This window comes from Chiloscyllium plagiosum, chromosome 2 (genome assembly GCF_004010195.1).
Source record: "Chiloscyllium plagiosum isolate BGI_BamShark_2017 chromosome 2, ASM401019v2, whole genome shotgun sequence".
NCBI lineage: Eukaryota > Metazoa > Chordata > Chondrichthyes > Orectolobiformes > Hemiscylliidae > Chiloscyllium > Chiloscyllium plagiosum.
The window spans coordinates 62,198,026-62,219,076 of NC_057711.1; the positions used below are offsets into that span (position 1 = coordinate 62,198,026).

The window sequence follows — 21,051 nt, forward strand, 5'->3', positions numbered from 1 at the left end:
ATGCTGCCTGACCTGCTGCGCTTTTCCAGCAACACATTTTCAGCTCTGATCTCCAGCATCTGCAGTCCTCACTTTCTCCCCTGTGTTCTCTGTCTATGCCATGATGTTTAGATTGATTCTAATCTAAAAAGTGAGATAACGGAGTTTTACATAAATTCATGCAGTTTTTGAGCTCAGAGTTCTACATGCATGCATGCAGTTTTTGAGCAAAGTACAATGTAACCCTGAAAGTAGGGTGGATCTGTATTTGCAAAATTACATTTTATTTTGTTCAAAAACTGCAAAATCCATGTAATATTCTGTAAGTCCCACTTTAGAAATAAAACTACTCAACATTGGGACAGACTTTAAGGTCACACCTTTAATACATTGTCTGAGCTAAAATAACACCTATTGTTAGATTAACTGAAGCCACCTTGTGAATGTAACTGAAAAGGAGTTCTCAAATTTACATATTAAAGAGCCTAAACCAGCATATCCCATCCTAAATGATGCAAGACTTAATCTAAGCTTGTTTAATATATCATTACAACTCCGTGGCACTGTAACCCTTTTGCTATAAATTCAGTGTCTTCTAGCCCTGATCCAAAATCACCTAATGAAGAGGCAGCGCCTTGAAAGTAAGTGCTCCCAAATAAACCTGTTGGATAATAACTTGGTATTGTGTGATTTTTAACTTGGAGATGAGAATAGCGGGCTTTGATATCCAGTGCACTGCCCCAGTGAATTATAACATAAGATCCTGCCTATAAGTTTACAAAAACACTCATCTCAAGCATATTCTAGACAAGGCACTCTGCACAAAACTAAACTACAAAAAAGGCAGATAATTATCATACAATTGCTAATAACTTGGTATTGTGTGATTTTTAACTTAGAGATGAGAATAGCGGGCTTTGATATCCAGTGCACTGCCCCAGTGAATTATAACATAAGATCCTGTCTATAAGTTTACAAAAACACTCATCTCAAGCATATTCTAGACAAGGCACTCTGCACAAAACTAAACTACAAAAAAGGCAGATAATTATTATACAATTGCTTAAAGATAAAATCCACACAATCCAAAATGGCTTTAATTTTCAAAGGTACTAACAGTCCTCACATACTGAACTTTTAAACATTTGTTTTTTGATAAAATGTTTTCAGTGGATTAATAGTTGAATTCTTTGTAAGTCGCAAAAGCATTAATTTATCTACATATCAATAAATTATCATTATCAAGTATTATGCCCAGGAAATTATCCCTTATGCATTACTTGCTACACCAACTTAACATACTGTGATCTCATGGCAAATTAAACTATCAAGTGGGTTCTAATCATTTTGACAGACTGAGATTCTTGACAACTATGATTGATATCCTTTGTTAAATAACCTTAGACAAATGTAAATTGTTTGGAATGTAAAGTGTGATGTTAATTGAGAAAATCTTGGTCTATAATCCATCTCAGCTTCAAGTCATAATTAATATTTGAGGACTCATTAAATGCATCAGTCCTGCAAGTTTTAATATACCTGGTGCATAGGGGGCCAGATTTTAGCAGTTCTCTGAATTAGACCAGCTGTCGAGGTGAGGACAATGTCTGTGTGAGATCATGGAGGGAGAAAGAGTTTTAAAAGGTAAGTAAAATTGCTTTGTAATACTTAGAAATTAAACTTGAAGCAGCCTACCAGAGGTGACAGATGAAAGCAGCATTAAGAATTTTGCCAGCTCAGTGGGTCAGCAGTAACTTGGCATTGTGTAGGCATCAGAACAGTGGGAATAACTGCACAGTCTCCACCTAAGCACCAGGAAGGATGGAGATGGAAATGGATGCTGCAGCCTCAGAAATCAAGGTCAGTGGAGATTAACAGTAGCTTGCAAAACATGAACAACAAAGGGGCAGAGGAGCTGTACAGAGGAAGAGACACTACATTGTTTCTTCCAATTGATCTTATGCTCAAAGAGATCTGCACATCGAGATGTAGTGCTGAATGAGACCACTCAAAACAGGTGTTCAGAGACATCTGTGTTCTCCTCAGCTGTAGAACTCTGCAGCATCTCTGACAGCTGCAGACTGATACATTACCAAATTGATAGGTGCCATCTTTACCAATGCTAGACAACACAGCAAGATCCCAGCTGATGGGCCATTGTAGTAACTGGGCCTGGTTCCTGGTGCAGTCAGGCGATGACTGCAGTATCCTTCTGAAGGGTTCTCAGTCATTGTGTCATTCCCTCATGACTCCAGGATCTCATGCCTTCCTGTGGTGGTTCTTTGAGGCGTAATGGTCGCATAGCCTAGGGTACATGTTCTCTACCTTGGGACATCCAGCAGCTTCAATGATGCCACCATTGGATGCCTGATAACTGTCTCCATGACTGCCTTCACTAACTTTAATTGGCCAGTTGTTCAGTATCCACATGAATTAACTTTAAAACTGCAGTATAGAGGAATCTAGGTGTCTTAGTCCATGAATTTCAAAAAGAGAATGCAGGTAGACAAGAGGAATAACAAGGTAAAAACAAGGACTGCAGATGCTGGAAACCAGAATCTGGATGAGAGTGGTGCTGGAAAAGCACAGCAGGTCAGGCTGCATCCGAGTCTAGATTAGAGTGGTGCTGGAAAGCTCAGCACCATCCTCGTGACCTGTCCTACCTGCCTCTCTTCCTTTCCACCTATCCTCTCTGACCTATCACCTTCATCCCCACCCCCATTCACCTATTGTACTCTATGCTACTTTCTCCCCACCCCCCTCTCATTTATCTCTCCACCCTTCAGTCTCTCTGCCTTTATTCCTGATGAAGAGCTTTTGCACAAAACATCGATTTTCCTGCTCCTCGGATGCTGCCTGACCTGCTGTGCTTTTCCAGCACCACTCTAATCTAGACAAGAGGAATAAAAAGGCTCTTTTTCCACAAGGGTGGGAGAGTTCAAAATTAGGGAGCATATTTATCAGGTGAGAGGAGAAAGTTTTACAAAGGACCTGAGGGGCAACGTTTTTACACAGAGAGTGGTTCATGTGTGGAACGAACTGCCAGAGGAAGTGGTGGATGCAAGTGGTTGCAACATCTAAAAGACATTTGGACAGCATATGAATAGGAAAGATTTGGAAGGATGTGGGCCAGAAACAGGCAAATGGGACTAGTTTAGTTTGGGAACGTGGTCAGCATGGACTGGTTAGACTGAAGGGTTTGTTTCCATGCTTTATGTCTCTAGAACAAGTGATTAGGAAGTCAAATGGAATTTTATAAGGCAAATTACTTTTCAATGATTAGATTAGATTCCCTACAGTATGGAAACAGGCTCTTCGGCCAAACAAGTCCAACCGGCCCTCTGAAGACTAACCCACTCAGACCCATTCCCTACCCTATGTTTCCACCTGACTAATGCACCGAACACAACGGGCAATTTAGCATGGCCTATTCACCTGACCTGCACATCTTTGTACTGTGGGAGGAAGCCGAAGCACCCAGAGGAAACCCATGCAGACATGGGGAGAATATGCAAACTCCACACAGACAGTCGCCCAAGGCAGGAATTGAACCTGGGTCCCTGGTGCTGTAAGACAGCAGTGCTAACCACTGAGCCACCGTACTGCCCCTAAAATGATTAGTCATTTTAATTTGATTAAGCAATGGAATAAGTAAATAATATTTTGTTTAATTGTGATTATTTGTAAAAGTGTTTCAGTAAGGAAGAAAGCCGTATGGCCCAGTCAAAAGAAAGGTTATGAGGTTTTGATTTATGATTGCTTTTATGGCTCATGTGAACTCAGGGTAACATACATGAGAATGTTTTGAGGTAAAATGTATTTCCTGAAGGACATTACGTTTCAAATTGGCTTAGTTTTGTAACTTAAAAGTAAATAATAGGCCTATGAGGGTAGATGTGTGTTCACCTATTACTTTGAAATTAAGTCCTGTAGTTTTTAAAAGCTTTTAAGATGTGTCAATTTGACATTCGGGGTGGTAGTTAATCATTAGGAGGTGATGCTACATACTTTAAGCAAATACATAAATCATGTCATTGGTGCCACCTTGACAAAGAACTCTGGAAATGGTAAGCTAAAAGGGACAAACTGTTCCAAAGGGGGTGACATTACAAAAGTGATTGTCAAGTCAAAGTCAACCAGGAGGCAGTTCGAAAGTGATGTCACTATGATAACCATAATTTTTAAAGAAACCAATCACAAATTGGGCAGACACAATCTAGCCAATCCAAGGTTGACTTTGAATTGTTGATATGCTATCGATGTGTTGACAAGCCATTTCAGGATGTCTCTGATCACACACAGGGAGTATGGGCAAGCAAGGCTTATTGGATTAGAGTGGTGCTGGAAAAGCACAGCAGTTCAGGCAGCATCCGAGGAGCAGGGAAATCGACGTTTCGGGCAAAAGCCCTTCATCAGGAAAGGGCTGTGAAGGGCTTTTGCCCGAAACGTCGATTTTCCTGCTCCTCGGATGCTGCCTGAACTGCTGTGCTTTTCCAGCACCACTCTAATCCAGAATCTGGTTTCCAGCATCTGCAGTCATTGTTTTTACCGAAGCAAGGGTTATTACTTGGTAGTCTTCGTGGCACAGGAAAGAGAACTGAAGACAGAAGGAGAGCTTTAGTCAAGAGAACAGAACAAGAAAGTCTTGCAATCTGGTAATCCAAAGTGGATCAACTGAAAAACTACTGCTATATTTAACATTATTTCTTTAGAATTTATGATAAACTTAATAAATTCTGTAAAAGTTGTGAAAGCACATTTATACTCTGACTATATTAGGACGAGTAAATTTTGAGATTGGCTCTCTCAACTCCATCTATAACTGTAATTGACTTATCTTCCAATTAAAATGAACCCCAAATCTTTGAAACATTTTAGAGAAGGTTAATTTGAGTGATTTCTGGGTTGATTTCCTTATGAAGAAAGGGGAAACGGGTTGGTCTTGTATCTGTTGGCATCTAGAACAATGATAGGTGACATACAAAATCCTGAAGAGGGCTGACAGGGTGGATGCTGAAAGAATGTTCCGGTTTGTGGGAAACTAAAACTCGCAAACAGAGTTTAAAAAAAGGGGTTTCCAATTTAGAATGGAAATAAGGAGACATTTTTCTGAGGATCACTGATCTATGGAATTCTTTTCCCAAGAGAGCAGTAGAGATGATCATCTAGCATTTTTGTACTGAGTTAGATAGATAGTTGATTGACAAAAGAGTGAAACATAGTGGGCAGGCGGGAAAGTGGAATTCAGGATACAATCAGATCAGTCATGACCTTATCAAATGGCCAAGTAAAACTGAGGGGCTGATGGTCAACTCCTGTGCACAGATGTGTCAATACAGGCTCATCCCAAGGGTATCCAAAATTCCACCAGAATATTTCGAACACAATAACAGACTCATCTAGGTTTCCTTTTCCTAGAAAAGAATTTAAGCTCTTGAGTCCTCCCCACAACTTGTTCCCTTACCGAGGGGCAAGATACTGGAGATGCTGGAATCTACTGAAAACAAAAAGTGCTTAAAGCTGTGATGAAGACTCAATTCATTAGCTTCCTCTCTCTCCACAGACATTGCCTGATCTGCTGGTATTTCCAGCATTTTTTGTTTTCCTGTTCTCTTATCTATCTTTGTAACCAATTTGCTCATACTATAATACTCTATCCCTCCATTTAAGTTCTGTAAAACAGACTGTAAACAGTTGAGACCCCAGCAGTTTGGGGCCCATAGTGTCTCAAACATTGATTGGCCAATGTGAAAATGAATCATTGATCCAGATGGTTTCTCCTCTCAGTTCCCCAATCTTCTATCCATGCTAACACATTACTCTCTACAGCGTGAACTATTATTTAATCTGGAAGCTTTTATGCAACATCATACTGAATGCTTGTTGGAAATCTAAATGTGCTACATCTACTGGTTCCCCTTAATCTATCCTGCTTATTATATTTTTAAAGGCACTGATTAATTTGAAAAATTTCCAATTCATAAAACCGTTTTGACTCTGCTTGACTATATTATGATGTTCTGAATGTTCTGCTACTACTACTTTAATATTGGCATTAATCGAATGAGATCTGTTATGCTAACTGACTTTAAGTTTATTCCTTTTCTGAACAGAGGCAGTATTTTTGTAGTTTTCCAATCTACCGGGATGTTTCTATTACCTGGGAAGTTTTGATAGATTGCAATCTGTAGCCACTTCATTTAAGATCCTAGGGTGCAGACTGTTAGGTACAGGATAGCCTTCTCATCTCATTAGTTTTCCAGGTACTTTTTCATCATTGTTACTGATCCTGCCTAGTTCCTCCCTTTAGCCTCTTGATTTTGTACTATTCTTGGGTGCTTTTTATCTATTTTGCTGTGAAGACAGATACAAAATATTTTTCATATTCTTGTTTCCCATTACTTATTCCCTAGTCTCAGCCATTAAAAGAGCAATGTTTATTTTAGCTTTGTTCTTCCTTTTAATATTCTTGTGGAAACAATTATTGTTGGCCTTTCGATTTCATACTCCCCTTCTTTCAGTTATCCTTTGCTTGTTCTTAAAATGCTCAAATCTTCTGGCCTACCATTAATCTGTCTAGAATTGTACATTGTTTCTTTCAATTGAATATCATCTTCAGTTATCCATACATCCTTCTCATGGAGACTTTTTTCCCTCAATGATTTCTCTTTATAATTCTAAAGATAAAAGGTAAAGTTGCCATTGTCTACCAGACCATAGGGCTCCTCTCATAATAGAGAGAGTTAACTGGTGGTGGTTTAACCTGTTGATCACATAGACTCAGGTTAGGGGAGAATCCTTCATGGTGACCTCAGCCAGTGCAGGAATTGAACCCACAATGTTGGTATCACACAGCAGCCATCCAGCCTACTGAGCTAACTGACCTGCTACTGTTGATGGCCAACTGTGTCACATGCTGCCAATTTGGAGCTTCTAGATTTGTTTCAGTTTGGTTCTGTGTCATCATGAAAAGTGTCTTTAATGTGAATAAGGACTTCTCCAGCACTGGTCATTCCTACCAATCCTACCACAGACAGTATCTGTAACAGTTAAGGACAAGGTCAAGATATGGGCCCGTTTGCTTACTACTGGTGTTTTTAAGACATTCTTGATTACGGACATTGAAGCCTGTCATCCAGAGTGCATTCTGTGCCCTTGTGACTCTCAAGTGCCCATCACACTTGTGATAACATCCACCATCTCTCCTTCCGAAATCGTCCAAAGCAGTGAACTTCAAACTTTATCCATTGCTTCTTAAGAAAGGTATTTATCCTATTCCTTTTACCAGAAACTCCAAACATGTGTTTCTTAGTTTCTGTCCAATCAGTTATGTAATAGGTTTTCTTTGTACACCTCAATCAAATCTTTAATGAATAGTGTACACCTCTAGCAAATGAGTTATGATAGTGTACACTTCTATCAAATTTGTCATGAATAGTGTACACATCAATCAAATCTCCTGTGAATCTCCTTCATTCCAAGGCAAATAACTCCATCTTCTCCAACCTAAACTTGCAGCTAAAAAATTCATCCTCCTTAGAACCATTCTGGTAAAACTCATCAGCACCCTCTCATGCACCCTCACATCATTCCTGAGTGTTGGTGATCAGAAATGGGACAAACATTTCTTGCTCTAGCCTATAAAAGTTACATGAAATTTTCCCTGGGGACTTTTGTATTCAGTACAAATATTTATGAAGCCCAAGATCCTATATGCTTTGTCTTGCCTCCTTCAAAGATCTTTGGACATGAACTCAAAGTCCTTCTCTCCCTGCACATTCTTTAGACTACATAGTATTGAATATCTATTGCCTCTCTATCTCTCTATCCTTTCAATGAAACAGTGTACTCTCCCATGTCTCAATATCAAATTGCATCTATCATTTGTCTGCCCAGTTTGCTATCTATTGGCATTCTATTGCAACCTTCATTGGTGTTGAACCAACATTGAAACGTTACTTTTATTCAAGTATTGATGCCAGATGTTTAAATCAGAAAAGCAGTAGTCCGAGTGCTGATAGTGCTACAGGGTCCAACAATGCCTGCCAATCCTCCAGCATGAAAAACAACCGTTTTTCACATCATCTTGTATACCACCGAGTTGCCACTTCTGATGATCCTGTTCTGTCAGTGAGACAGAACCCATACTCAGGGATGGTGACAGAGGAGTCTAGGATATTGGGTATAAGGCACAGTTCAGTGAGTATGAATATGTAGGGCTGTTGTTTTCACTCAACTGTAAGAAAGCTCTCCCTTTTTAACACAAGACCCCAATTGTTAAGGAAGGAGCACTTCAAAGAGTTTGCCTTTACCACTGCCAGTGGACAGGTTGACACAGGTATATCCAGTGTATTCTTACCGTAGCAGTTTAATACAACTAAATGGCTTGCTAGGCCATTTCAGAGGGCAGTTAAGAATCAACTAAAAGCTGTGGAGCTGGAGTCATGCATTATGGTGGTAAATCTCTTTCTTAAAGGGCATTAATGAACAAAATGGATTTTTAAAACCATCTGGTCATTCAAGATAATTCGAGTCTAGCATTTTATTCTGCTTTATTTACTTTGTTTAACTTACAATCCCTATATGCCCTGATAAGATATGAATGCATGTATCCAGAATATTAATTACAGCCTCTTAATTGCTAGTCAGTTTCATTTCAACTATGCTACTTTACCTCCCTACCAGTCAGTCACTATTTCCTAAAGCATGGAACAAGCTAACTATTGAAAATGCTCGCAAGAGGTAATTTACTCTTAGTACTGTGGGCTGTCACATGCTATTGCTGCCACTTGTAGCTGGTTACTATTACTATGAGGTCTGCAGACAAAGTATGTCATGGTCATCTGCCTTCTCTAATCCTCACGCATCTGCTATCGATTACATGTAACCCACTTTCATGTCAGTTACCTCACCATCTCGAGGTTGACTCCTCTTTCTGTTGTTCTTCACTTTGCCTCCTGGAAGAGAACTCTGTCGCTTTTTAGTTCTGATGAAGTGGCTGAAATGTTGACATTTTTCTGGATGTCATTTCATAAGGGTTCTTTTTGGTTTGGCAATTTCAAGCACGTTTTTAATTGTCTTATGGTCTGCGTGCGGACATTTTAGCATATATCTGAGCACCGACATTTCAAAGGTCTCTCTTTTCTTCCATAGATCTTTATGTAGTATTCAGGATTCTGAGGAAAGCAGGAAGCTGGACATGACATCTTAAGGTATTTTTCTTTGGTATAAGCTTGAGTTTTGTTGTTGTTGACACATCTTGAGCTTTACAAATTTGCTTTTGGCTATCTCTACCCTTCTCCCTTTGGCATCACACGTACCATCTTCTGTGATCATTTGTCCTAAATTGCTGCAGTGTGAAATCATCCATTTCATTTTTATTTTAGTTTTTTCTAAAGGGTTTATTTTAATGACATTTTTTAGTATTCATACTCAATCCTTTTCTAAATTTCTATCTTTTATTTGATACACAATATTTTGTAGGGTCTTTTCTGATTCTGAAAGTGGCACTGTGTGGTCAGTATACTGTAAGTTTTTCTTATGTTCTTGCCTCTAATTTTCACCTTTGAAAGTACATATATATTCACTGAATATTTGTTTGTGTACAGATTGAATAATTATGGTGACAGAACACAACCAGTCATGCTTCTCTCTTCACTTGACACAAATCTGCTTGTCTAACTTCCAGCCTAATGTTCACCACTTGATTCGAAAATAAACTCTGGATTAATCTCACACCTTTAACTGTCTTTCACGTAAAGTGTTACAATTACGAGGTTTATAATAAAGGGGGTCTCCAGTTTACACATGCGAATGTTCACAGTTAATAAGGTGATCTCATGCAGGCCTGTAATTTTAAAGACCTGACATATGAACATTTCCTGTACTTATGAATGGGACCGTTACATTGTCTTATGCCATGTTCTGGCTTGCATATAAATCAACCTGTGACCGGACTCCACAACAGAAACTGCACTATTGTAGAGTTATGCTCTGATAAAATCATGGCATGGTGGCTCAGTGGTTAGCACTGCTGCCTCACAGCGCCGGGGACCTGGGTTCGATTCCTGCTTTGGGTGGCTGTCTGTATGGAGTTTGCACATTCTCCCCGTGAGTTTCCTCTGGGTGCTCTGGTTTCCTCCCACAATCCAAAGATGTGCAGATTAGATGAATTGGCCATGCTAAATTGCTCATAGTGTTAGGTGCATTAGTCAGGGGTAAATATAGAGTAAGGGAATGGGTCTGGGTAGGTTACTCTTTGGAGGGTCGGTGTGGACTGGTTGGGCCAAATGACCTGTTTCCATACCGTAGGGAATCGAATCTAAACAAAAGTTGGTAAAATGAAGGGGGTGATGAGACCTCTTCTTAAGTCTGCCTGTCAGTAAGCCTAAGTGGTTTGATTGTTAGAGATCAAAGGTTTAGTTTTTTTTAACTGGGAAGAAGGTGCTTTGAGATAATAGCGGCAAACTGTGTTAACATTTGAGACTGAGTGTCCAAAATCTCAGAAAAGTGTTAAGAATGTTAGATTGCAAGCAGTTATGCTTTAAGCGTTTAGTTTCAAGAAGAAATAAAGTGATAGCTAGTTAGCATTTCTATCTAGATGCAAAGCCCATATGATTCATATTACCAGAATGCAGAAGAAGCCATTATAAAGATCAGGTTTTAGGCCGTGCAAGACGATTAAACAGTATCACTGACAGTGTAGTGAGTCTCTCTGAATCCAGGAAAAAGGAAACTACGAGAAACCAAAAACTCACTATGGTGTGTGATGCAGGATTGTCAGCAGAAGCTTCCACACAATTGGAAGAGCTCAAATTTGTGGGGAGTTAACATGAGGCTGGAAGCGTTTACGAATATGTATCTCCAGGAAAAGAAAACCTCACAGAGGAGAGAATTCTAAGATCGCAAGTAACCAAGCTAAGAAAAGAGAAATGAAGTAATAAACTCATGGAAGCTGAGAATTCTTTGAATTGTTTCTGGGAAATCTGAATGTCTACCTAAAGGACCATGGTAAGTGTATCCTTGAAGTGTGTTTTCTTGCTTGGGCAAAGATTGAGAAGGGGGAATATTTCTTTTTACAATTGAAGTTGTAAGTTTCCTCTCAAAAGAAAAAGAGTGTGTTTTAAATCATTGGATACAGTAAATGTTTTAAAATATGAGATCTTACTATTAACTGGGAGTTGAATTTTGTTTCAGATTGTCAGATTCCACAGGAATCATAAAAATGCCTTAGAACCTTACTAAATGAGTCACGTAACATTTACCAAGCATGAGATCACCTTTGTGCTCAGTGCCTTTGGAATGTTGTAGCCATTCACAATTTTAATATATAATAAAACTATAGCAGATGCTAAGCTTAATGCTAAAGATCCAAAGATCCTAGAGAAAATGGTAAATTCCCAAATTATTGAACTGTAGAAGAAGTTCTCCATCACCTGGTCAATATAAATGCAAAGACAGACTGAAAAAAACAACCATCCATGTTGCTCCTTGCACAGACTACAATGATTCCTCCACTTAATCCAATCAGGGTCTTATTCCAGTAATACCAAGACTGGCCAGTTACACTATCACATTCCTACAGAGCATAGTCAGCAAATATGTCCCAAATACCAAATGTGGGCTTCCAAATAGGATTGAAAAGCACGATTTTAAGATACTGGAAGATTGGAATCTGCTGTATCACCAAATCCCTGTTTGTATATGAACAGAATGGTCTCTCAAACAACCACATTACACTGCCTGTCCTTCCTTTGGTCCCCCAAAAAGAACAGATAAAACAATATCAAATTGGAATGAGGTCTGTGATTGCATAAAAATACCAACAATGATGCATCAGGACCTGCAGATGCATTCACCTAAGATATAAAATATGTTCATCTGGACTACTCCATTCACCTTTGGGCAATGAAGCTCAGGAACAATATATAGAACAAAGGAGAGAGATTTGCATAACCTCAGATATGGCAAAATCTTTTACAGCTAATATAATGCTTTTGAAGTTAAGAGATAAATATTGACTGTTATTAGAATTATTTATGAATTTTACAACTCTCACATTCTGTGTTGGAGTGGGTTCATGAACTTGAATCTACCTTCATAGAAATATGTTACAAAACACAGCAATCTTTTGTTTACTCACTAATATATGAATGAAATCCAAAAATACAACTTAATCTGTCCAAGAATCTTCACGTTTTTATTGGCAAACCCAATCATTACCTGAGATCTGCTGAGATTTTAGATGCTTGCTTTCTGGTAGACAAGGACATTTGCTGCAGCTGAATGCCGTAAAAGTATTTTAAATTCTTATATTCTTTGTAAAGATAAATCTTCAAAAGTGACAGATCAGTCTGAGAATCATATTAAAAGCATCCTTGGTATTTTTTAATCAGAGGCCTAGGGTCCAAAAAAACAAGCAAGTTAAGCTACACCTTTATTAACACAGACTACAAAGATTATGGTGTATAAGTGAACTTGGCATATATGACAAACTCTTTTGTGATTCCAAAAATCATGCCTTTGCATATAATCTATAAATCATAAGTCAATCCTCTTCAGCTATACTTGCATTGGTAGTCAACCTCAGTTTTTCACTGACTTTTGAATTGATGTTTTTCTTATAACTGTGTGTAAAAAATCAAGCAGACAATATGGGCTGCGTTGTGAAGATGTGTGGGAGTTTAAGATTGGTCTACACTGAGTAGATCTCAGATGGCAAATGACAAATATGGTTATCATCGAAAACCATAGTTCACTTTTATGCTCATCATATAAGTCAACCTGCATCTTTGTGAGAGATGTTTCTAAAAGGCTTCAAAGATACACTAATATACTCACATCCATATACTCAGGTGGAATACTGTATTGTTCTGGATACATTGGCCTGGCTTTTCTGATGGTCAGATCATCGTTATTTTGGCCTGCTAGGACTTGTTTAGATTAGATTAGATTAGATTAGATTACATTGTGGAAACAGGCCCTTCGGCCCAACAAGTCCACACCGACCCGCCAAAGCGAAACCCACCCATACCCCTACATTTACCCCTTACCTAACACTACGGGCAATTTAGTATGGCCAATTCACCTGACCTGCACATCTTTGGACTGTGGGAGGAAACCGGAGCACCCGGAGGAAACCCACGCAGACACGGGGAGAACGTGCAAACTCCACACAGACAGTCGCCTGAGGCGGGAATTGAACCCGGGTCTCTGGCGCTGTAAGGCAGCAGTGCTAACCACTGTGCCACCGTGCCGCCCACATTGTTGGAGACCTTGTGGAATCCCCATTGCATAACACTCCGAAGGAATTGTCTGGGAGACTGAATTTTCCACTGGGCAATCCCACAACACTGAACCCGAATCCACCCAGACCCAACACCCACTTTCTCCACACTCTGTCAGATCACCTTTCTCTCACCCTGACCGACCTTAAACACTGCGCCACTTACTTTGCACTCTACTCCCATCTCAATTACCATCCTATCCACCTGGCATCCTTCCCTCTCCCCACCTGTCACCCTACTTCACTGGCATTCTACCCACCTGGCACCCCACCACCAACTTATCTGCCATTCGACCCCTGGCACCATTCTCTCCTGAAACCCTATCGATCTGGCACCCTCTCTCCTTGTCCATCTGAAACTGTACACTCCTAGCACTTTAACATCATGCTTACCTTATGGTTTGACAGCTGCTGTTTCAGAATTTCAGAAGATGACGACTGATTGCTGTTAAAAGGGTTCTAGGCTACAAATGAATCTGATCAGAATCTCCTGTCAGAAACACGGAGCTCCCTTCTTTCATGGAAAAAGGGCTGGTTGAGAATCTATATAAGATTGTGCTGGAAAAGCACAGCCTTTCAGACAGCATCCGAGGAGCAGGAGAGTCAGATGCTGCCTGATTGGATGTGTTTTTCCAGCAACACACGTTTTGCAGTCTGCAGTCCTCACTTCCACCTATGTAAGATGGCAAATCCTCAGAAAATCCTGCCCCATGTTTTAGGAATCAAGGCCATTTGTCTGATCGGGTCCACTCCGCTATTTAATCATGGCTGACGGGTGTTTCAATTCCACTTACCCGCACTCTCCCCATAGCCCTTAATTCCTTGCGAGATCAAGAATTTATCAATCCGTGCCTTGAAGACACCCAATGTCCCGGCCTCCACTGCGCTCCATGGCAATGACTTCCACAGGCCCACCACTCTCTGGCTGAACAAATGTCTCATTTCCGTTCTCATCATATGTTAGGCCGACCATTCCAGGGATCATCTGTGTGAATCTCCGCTGGACACACTCCAGTGCCAGTATGTCCTTCCTGGGGGTAGAGCCCAAACCTGGACACAGTATTCTAAATGGGGCCTAACTAGAGCTTTATAAAGTCTCAGAAGCACATCGCTGCTTTTATAGTCCAACCCTCTTGAGATTACTGACAACATTACATTCGCTTTCTTAATCACGGACTCAATCTGCAAATCAACCTTTAGAGAATTCTGGACTAGCACTCCCAGATCGCTTTGTACTTTGGCTTTATGAACTTTCTGACTGTTTAAAAAAATAGTCAAAGCCTGTATTCTTTTTTCCAAAGTGCAAGACCTCGCACTTGCTCATGTTGAATTTCATCAGCCACTTCCTGGACCATTCTCCTAAACTGTCTCAATCTTTCTGCAGCCTCCCCACCTCCTCAGTACCAACTGCCTGTCTGCCTAACTTCGTATCATCAGCAAATTTCACCAGAATGCCCCCAGTCCCTTTATCCAGATCATTAATATATAAAGTGAATAGCTGCTGCCCCAACACTGAACCCTGCGGGACCTCACTTGTCACCAGCTGCCATTCCGAAAAAGAACCTTTTATCTCAACTCTCTGCCTTCTATCAGACAGCCAATCCTCAATTCATGCCAGTAGCTCACCTCATGGGCCCTCACCTTACTCAGCAGCCTCCAAGACCTCAGCGAGATGAGATGGCTTCAGTTGTGTGACGAGACTGGAGAAGCTGGTGTTGCTGTCAATTTAACAGAGGTCAAGAGGTTCAACAGGTTTTCGAAATCATGACCAGTTTGATGGAGTAAATAATTCCTCTTGCTGAAGAGTCAGATTAATAGTGATTTACAAAGAGCCAGAGGGTTCATTAAAAAATTATATTTGAAACATTAACTTTTCTCTCTGTAGCTGGTGCCACACTTTTTGAAGTTATGCTAATGCACCTGTATAAAACACTGGCTCAGATTCAACTAGTCTATTGCATCTTTTTCTGGGCATTAAACTTCAGGAAGGATGCAAACGTTTTAGAGAATGCTTATGAGAATGAGTCCAGGGATGAAGCACTTGTTATGGGGGATAGATTGGAGAAATCTTTCTAGGTCTTGAGAGGTCTCCAAAAAGTGGACAGCTTGTTGACAAAAAACAGAACCTGGAGACATAAATTTAACGTGATCAACAGAAACAATACATGCAATTAAAAACACTTGCAGGACTGCAAGCAGAATATGATGAGGGCACAGACAAGAGAGGCCGAATGGCCTCCTTTAAGCCCTGTTGCCTAACTTTCTTGCTCGTTAACTCTGTTTTCTCTCCACACATGCTGCTGGACTTGAGTTTCTCAAGCAATTTATCCTTTTGTTTCTGATTTCCAGCATCCGCAGTTCTTTGTGTTTTGTTTTTAAGCTGTTAGTTTTTTTTCTGCTTTAGATGAATACTTCTCGAACCCTTACTTAAAGGTGAAATGTGACCGGGGGAAATGTGACAGGGACGGACCAGATTTTTCATTGCCAGTTGGAAAGCGGAAGTTGTGTCAATTGAAGGCCCCAGTATCCAATCAAATCGAGAGGCTTGAGGAGCTAGGACTCAGTCAGCAAAGTGCAGAGGGAGGACTTCTGGTTTGCTCCCGGCTGACTCAACGGGAAGTGGTGTGAGGCGATATGGTGTATATGGACAAAACTCACGCTGATAAGGAACGGTAGGAGCTGGCGGAGCCTCTGCTTTTAATGCGGTGAAGTTTGGAATGATCCGGGCACCTCATGGTTTGTATCGGAATGTCCGAGCATTCTATTCCGGAACCTCTGCAACCAGGTCCATTGTGTCGTCATAGAGCGTTGCCCGGTGACGGGTCCAGTGGCCATGCGCACGCTGATTCTTTGCGAAGTGACGGTGGCCGACAGCTCGCCCCTTTAGGGGTAACCCCAGCCCAGCCTCTCATCTACCGGCTGTTGGGCCGGACATAACGTGGAGATGCCGAACCCAGAGTCAGAGATACAGACACTGGTGTTGGTTGACATTTCTTGTGGGGGGATAAAGACATCCAGTAACCATTATCGTGGCTTCACGCAGTCACAGCCTCTCGAATTATATGAACAAGGCCTCCGTTTATGTCTTTGGTAGATCTCTATTGCACATGCCGATGTCTGTGAAACTGCAATAACGGGGAATCTCTTACAAGCATTGTCTGAAATTCCCTTTGAAAAAGACATTGACTAACAATAGCTGGGAGCATATGAAGGCTTTTTTAAAAAGTCTTAACAAACACGTCAATGATGAAATGTTATTTTTGCTTTTAAAGACCAAATTTAAGGTGTTATTTAACAGTGCTATGAAGCACCATCTGCTCAGTGATGCCCGGTGTGGGTTCTGCCAAGGTCACATACTCCTGACCTCATTTGGTCCAAACATGCTGCTGAATGTGAGCTGAATTCCAGAGTGAGGTGACTCAATATCAAGGCCACATTCAATGGAGCGTGGCAGCAGGGAACCCTGAAAAAAAGTAGAATCAGTGGGTATTGGGGGCAGCCTTTCTGCTGGTTGGAGTCATACCTGGCACATAGGAAGATGGTTGTGTGGCCTTTGGTAGTCGGTCATCTCATCTCTAGGACATTTCTGTAGAGGTTCCTTAGGATAGTGTCCTACACCCAATCGTCTTCAGTGATTTCATCAATGACCTTCCTTCTGTCATAAGGTCAGAAATGGAGATGTTTGATGATTATTGCACAATGTTCATTATTAATGACTCCTCAGAAGCAGCCCATGTTCAAATGCGGCAATACTTGGACAATATCCGGGCTTGAGCTGACAAGTGGCAAGTAACATTTGTGTCAAAAAGTGTTGTGTTGGAAAAGTGCAGCAGGTCAGGCAGCATCTGAGCAGCAGGAGAATCGACGTTTCGGGTATAAGTCCTTAAGCCATTCCTGATGAAAAACCACACTTTTCGACTCTGATCTCCATCATCTACAGTTCTCATTTTCTCCTAGTTGCTAGTAACATTTGTGCAACACATCATTCAATGACTGAATATAGATTGTATCTTTATTGAGTACAGTGATGTTACCATCTCACCTTTTAACCAGAAACTAGACTGGGGCACCTGCATGGCTCCAGCTATGCCTGCCTCTTCGTCAGGTACATGGAACAGTCCATCTTCCGCAGCTACACCGGCACCATCCCCCCTCTTTGCCTCTGCTACATTGATGACTGTATTGGAGCTACCTTGTGCTCCCACGAGGAGTTTGAACACAACTTCACAAACACCTTCCACCCCCACCTCAAGTTTGCCTGGACCATCTCTGAACCTCCCGCCCCTTCCTGGACCTCTCCATCTCCATTAATGGTGACCGACTCAACATGGACATCCATTAAAAGCCCACCAACTCCCACAACTACCTGAACTACACCTCCTCCCATCCTGCCACCTGTAAAAATGCTGTACCTTATTCCCAAATCCTCCATCTCCAATGCACTTCTGTCCTTGAACTCCACCCCCTCCAATTGCAGCAAGGGCAGGATCCCCCCCCCACCTCCCCATCCTCACCTTCCACCCCATCAACCTCCGGATATATTGCATCATCCTCTGCTATTTCCATCACCTACAAACAGACCCCAGCACCAGAGGTATATATTCCTCCCCACCCCTAACTGCATTTCAGAAAGACCATTCCCTCTGTGACTCCCTTGTCAGGTCCAAGCTTCCCACCAACCCATCACCCCTCCTGGCAACTTCCCCTACCATGGCAGGAAATGTAAAACCTGTGCCCAAAGGGCCCTTCCACATCTGACAGAAATTCACCTGTACTTCCACACATGTCATCTAGTGTAGCTGTTACACCCGATGTGGTCTCGACACTGGGGAGACAGGACACCTACATGCAGATCATTTTAGAGAACATCTCTGGGACATCTGCACCAACCAACCGACTCCACTGACCTGTGGCTGAACTCTCAAACTCCCCCACCCCCCTCCCACTCTGCCAAGGACATGCAGGTCCTGGGCCGTCTCTATCGCCAAATCCTAACCACCTGATACCTGGAGGAAGACTGCCTCATCTTCCACCTTGGGACCCTCCAACCAGACGGGATCAATGTGGATTTCACCAGTCTCCCCATTTCCCCTCCCGCCACCTTACCCCAGTCCCAACCTTCCAATTTGGCACCACCCTCTTGAATGGTCCTACCTGTCAATCTTCCTTCCCACCTATCTGTTCCACACTCCTCTCCGACCTGTCAGCATCACGCCCACCCTTAACCTACTTATCACATTCCCAGCTAGCTCCTCCATACTCCCTTCCCACTTATCTCTTAAGCCTTCTTGGCCCAAAAGCCTCATTCCTGATGAAGGGCTTATGCCCAAAATGCCGACTCTCCTGCTCCTGGGATGCTGCCTGAGTGGCTGTGCTTTTCCAGCACCACACGCTTCGCTCCAGAAACTAGACTTGCCATATAAATACAATGGATACAAGAGCAGATCAGAGGCTATGAAAACTGCAGTGAGTAATTCACCTCCTGACTCTGTAAAGCTTATCTGCCATTCACAAGGCACAAGTAAACAGTGTGATGCATTGCCTGGATGAGTGTTGCTCCAACAATACTTGAAGGTTGACATCAGGCAGTACAAAGCAACTTGCTTAATTGGCATCACATCCACGAGCATTCACTCCCTCTACCACCAACACTCAGTAGCTGTCATGTGTATGATCTACTAGAGGTAGTGCAGAAATTTGCCCAGGAGCCTTAGCACTTTCCAAACCCATCACCACTTCCATGTAGAAGGACAAAGGTAGCAGATAAATGGGAGAACCATCACCTGACTTGGAATCATATCACCATTCCTTCACAACTAGGGATGGGGAATAAATGCCAGCCAGGCAGAAATGCCCACATCCTACAAGAATTTTAAAAAAGCTTTAATCAAAATAATCCAGACCTTTATGTGGAAAAAAAGTTAAAATCAATGTTAATAGGAGCAAATAATCATTAAAAGCGATGAGTTAATTTCTTAAAGTGGAGATGATTTTAAATAAGTTAGGAAAACCTTTCCTTGATGGGTTCAAAATCTAAATCAAGCTTTTTTGTCTTTGAAGGTTCATTTGCATATATCCAGCATACATAAACAGTAAAAAGACTATAGCAGAAGGAAGAAGGATACCAATCGAAAAGGTGAGAAACTAAGGAAGATTTCTAATTGTTAAAAAAAAAATTGCATTCTGATTAGTGAATGTGTTTTGAAGATGAAGTCGCAACAATAATGGCCCTTATTTCTATGTTGCACCTTCGGTCTCTTAGACTATCTTGGCAGGGAAATAGGATACAGAGAGAGGATTCGGTAGAGAGGATGAATAGCCAAACTTGGAGACAACAAGGGAGTCAAAAACGTATACAGAGATTGCAGGAAAAACCCAGCAGGTCTGGGCAGTATCTGTGGAAAGAAGTCAGAGTTAACATTTTGGGCTGAGTAACCCTTCCTCCGAATTGATGGTATCTGGGAAAAAGTTGGGTTTTGTGCAGAAGATGGGGGGGGCGGAGCTAAATGATAGGTGGAGATAGAGCCCAAAAAGAGAGAAGAACAGTTGAACAGACAAAGGAGTGGATAATGATCTGGCTTGGAGGGTGAATAGCTATTTATAGGGACTGTTAGGGTCAGGATAACCCATATTTAGCCAGTATGTCCTTACCCCAACCCACCCCCAAACACATAAAGTTAAGTTATGAAGTCAGGTAACTGGTTGAAGTATCATTGAAGAAGCATTTTACAGACAGTGATTATAACTCTGTTAGGTTCAGGATTGTTATGGAAAAGGATAGGAATGAGCATGAAATCCAAGTTCTAAGCAGGGCGAAAGCTGAGTTTTAATTAGGTCTGGTATGATTTGGCCAGAATGGACTGAGAGCAGATAGTTTTAGGTAAATCTGTGTCAGAGCAATGAGATGCATTTGAGCAGGAAATAGGGAGGGTACAGGGCAAACTTGTTCCAATACAGATAGAGTGGGAAACAAATCGTGGGAAACCTGGGTAGTAAGGGAGAGATGGGATTGAATAAAGAAAAAGGGATATTTATGGCAGATACGGCTCAAAACAGCAGAAACCGTACAGGAGTACAGAATGTGCCGGGGACACTGTAAAAAGGAAATTAGGAGAGCAAAAGGACGCATGAAGGAATAATAGGTAAAATAAAGGAAAATCCGAAGTTATTTTACAACTGGGATTGAATAAAGAAAAAGGTACATTTATGGCAGATACGGCTCAAAACAGCAGAAACCGTACAGGAGTACAGAATGTGCCAGGGGACACTGTAAAAAGGAAATTAGGAGAGCAAAAGGACGCATGAAGGAATAATAGGTAAAATAAAGGAAAATCTGAAGTTATTTTACAACTAGAGTCATAGAGATGTACAGCATGGAAACAGACCCCTCGGTTCAACCTGTCCATGCTGACCAGATATCCCAACTCAATCTAGTCCTCCCAGCATCCGGCCCATATCCCTCCAAACCCTTCCTAATCATATACCAATCCAAATGCCTCTTAAATGTTGCAATTATACCAGCCTCCACCACTTCCTTTGGCAACTCATTCCATACACGTACCACCCTCTGTGTGAAAACGTTGCCCCTTAGGTCTCTTTTATATCTTTCCCTTCTCACCCCAAACCTATGCCCTCTAGTTCTGGACTCCCCGACCCCAGGGAAAAGACTTTGTCTATTACCCTATCCATGCCCCTCATCATTTTGTAAACCTCTATAAAGTCACCCCTCAGCCTCCGACACTCCAGGGAAAACAGCCCCAGCCTGTTCAGCCTCTCCCTATAGCTCA

The 21,051-nt window shown here is 41.6% G+C and overlaps 1 protein-coding gene and 1 long non-coding RNA gene across 2 annotated transcripts in view; one reads left to right on the forward strand and one right to left on the reverse strand.

The window, feature by feature from the left end:
- Window positions 1-15,729, reverse strand: part of LOC122560231 — a 51,281-nt gene extending 35,552 nt beyond the window's left edge. The window contains exon 1 of the long non-coding RNA XR_006314704.1: window positions 14,906-15,729. This is a non-coding gene — a long non-coding RNA (uncharacterized LOC122560231). The remainder of the gene's footprint in view (window positions 1-14,905) is intronic.
- Window positions 15,730-15,799: 70 nt separating this feature from the next.
- The window catches only part of srp19 (signal recognition particle 19), a 17,408-nt gene continuing 12,156 nt past the window's right edge, over window positions 15,800-21,051 (forward strand). The window contains exons 1-2 of the mRNA XM_043710687.1: window positions 15,800-15,936; window positions 19,325-19,400. Of these exons, the coding sequence (XP_043566622.1) occupies window positions 15,899-15,936; window positions 19,325-19,400 (114 nt within the window). The 5' untranslated portion in view covers window positions 15,800-15,898. The remainder of the gene's footprint in view (window positions 15,937-19,324; window positions 19,401-21,051) is intronic.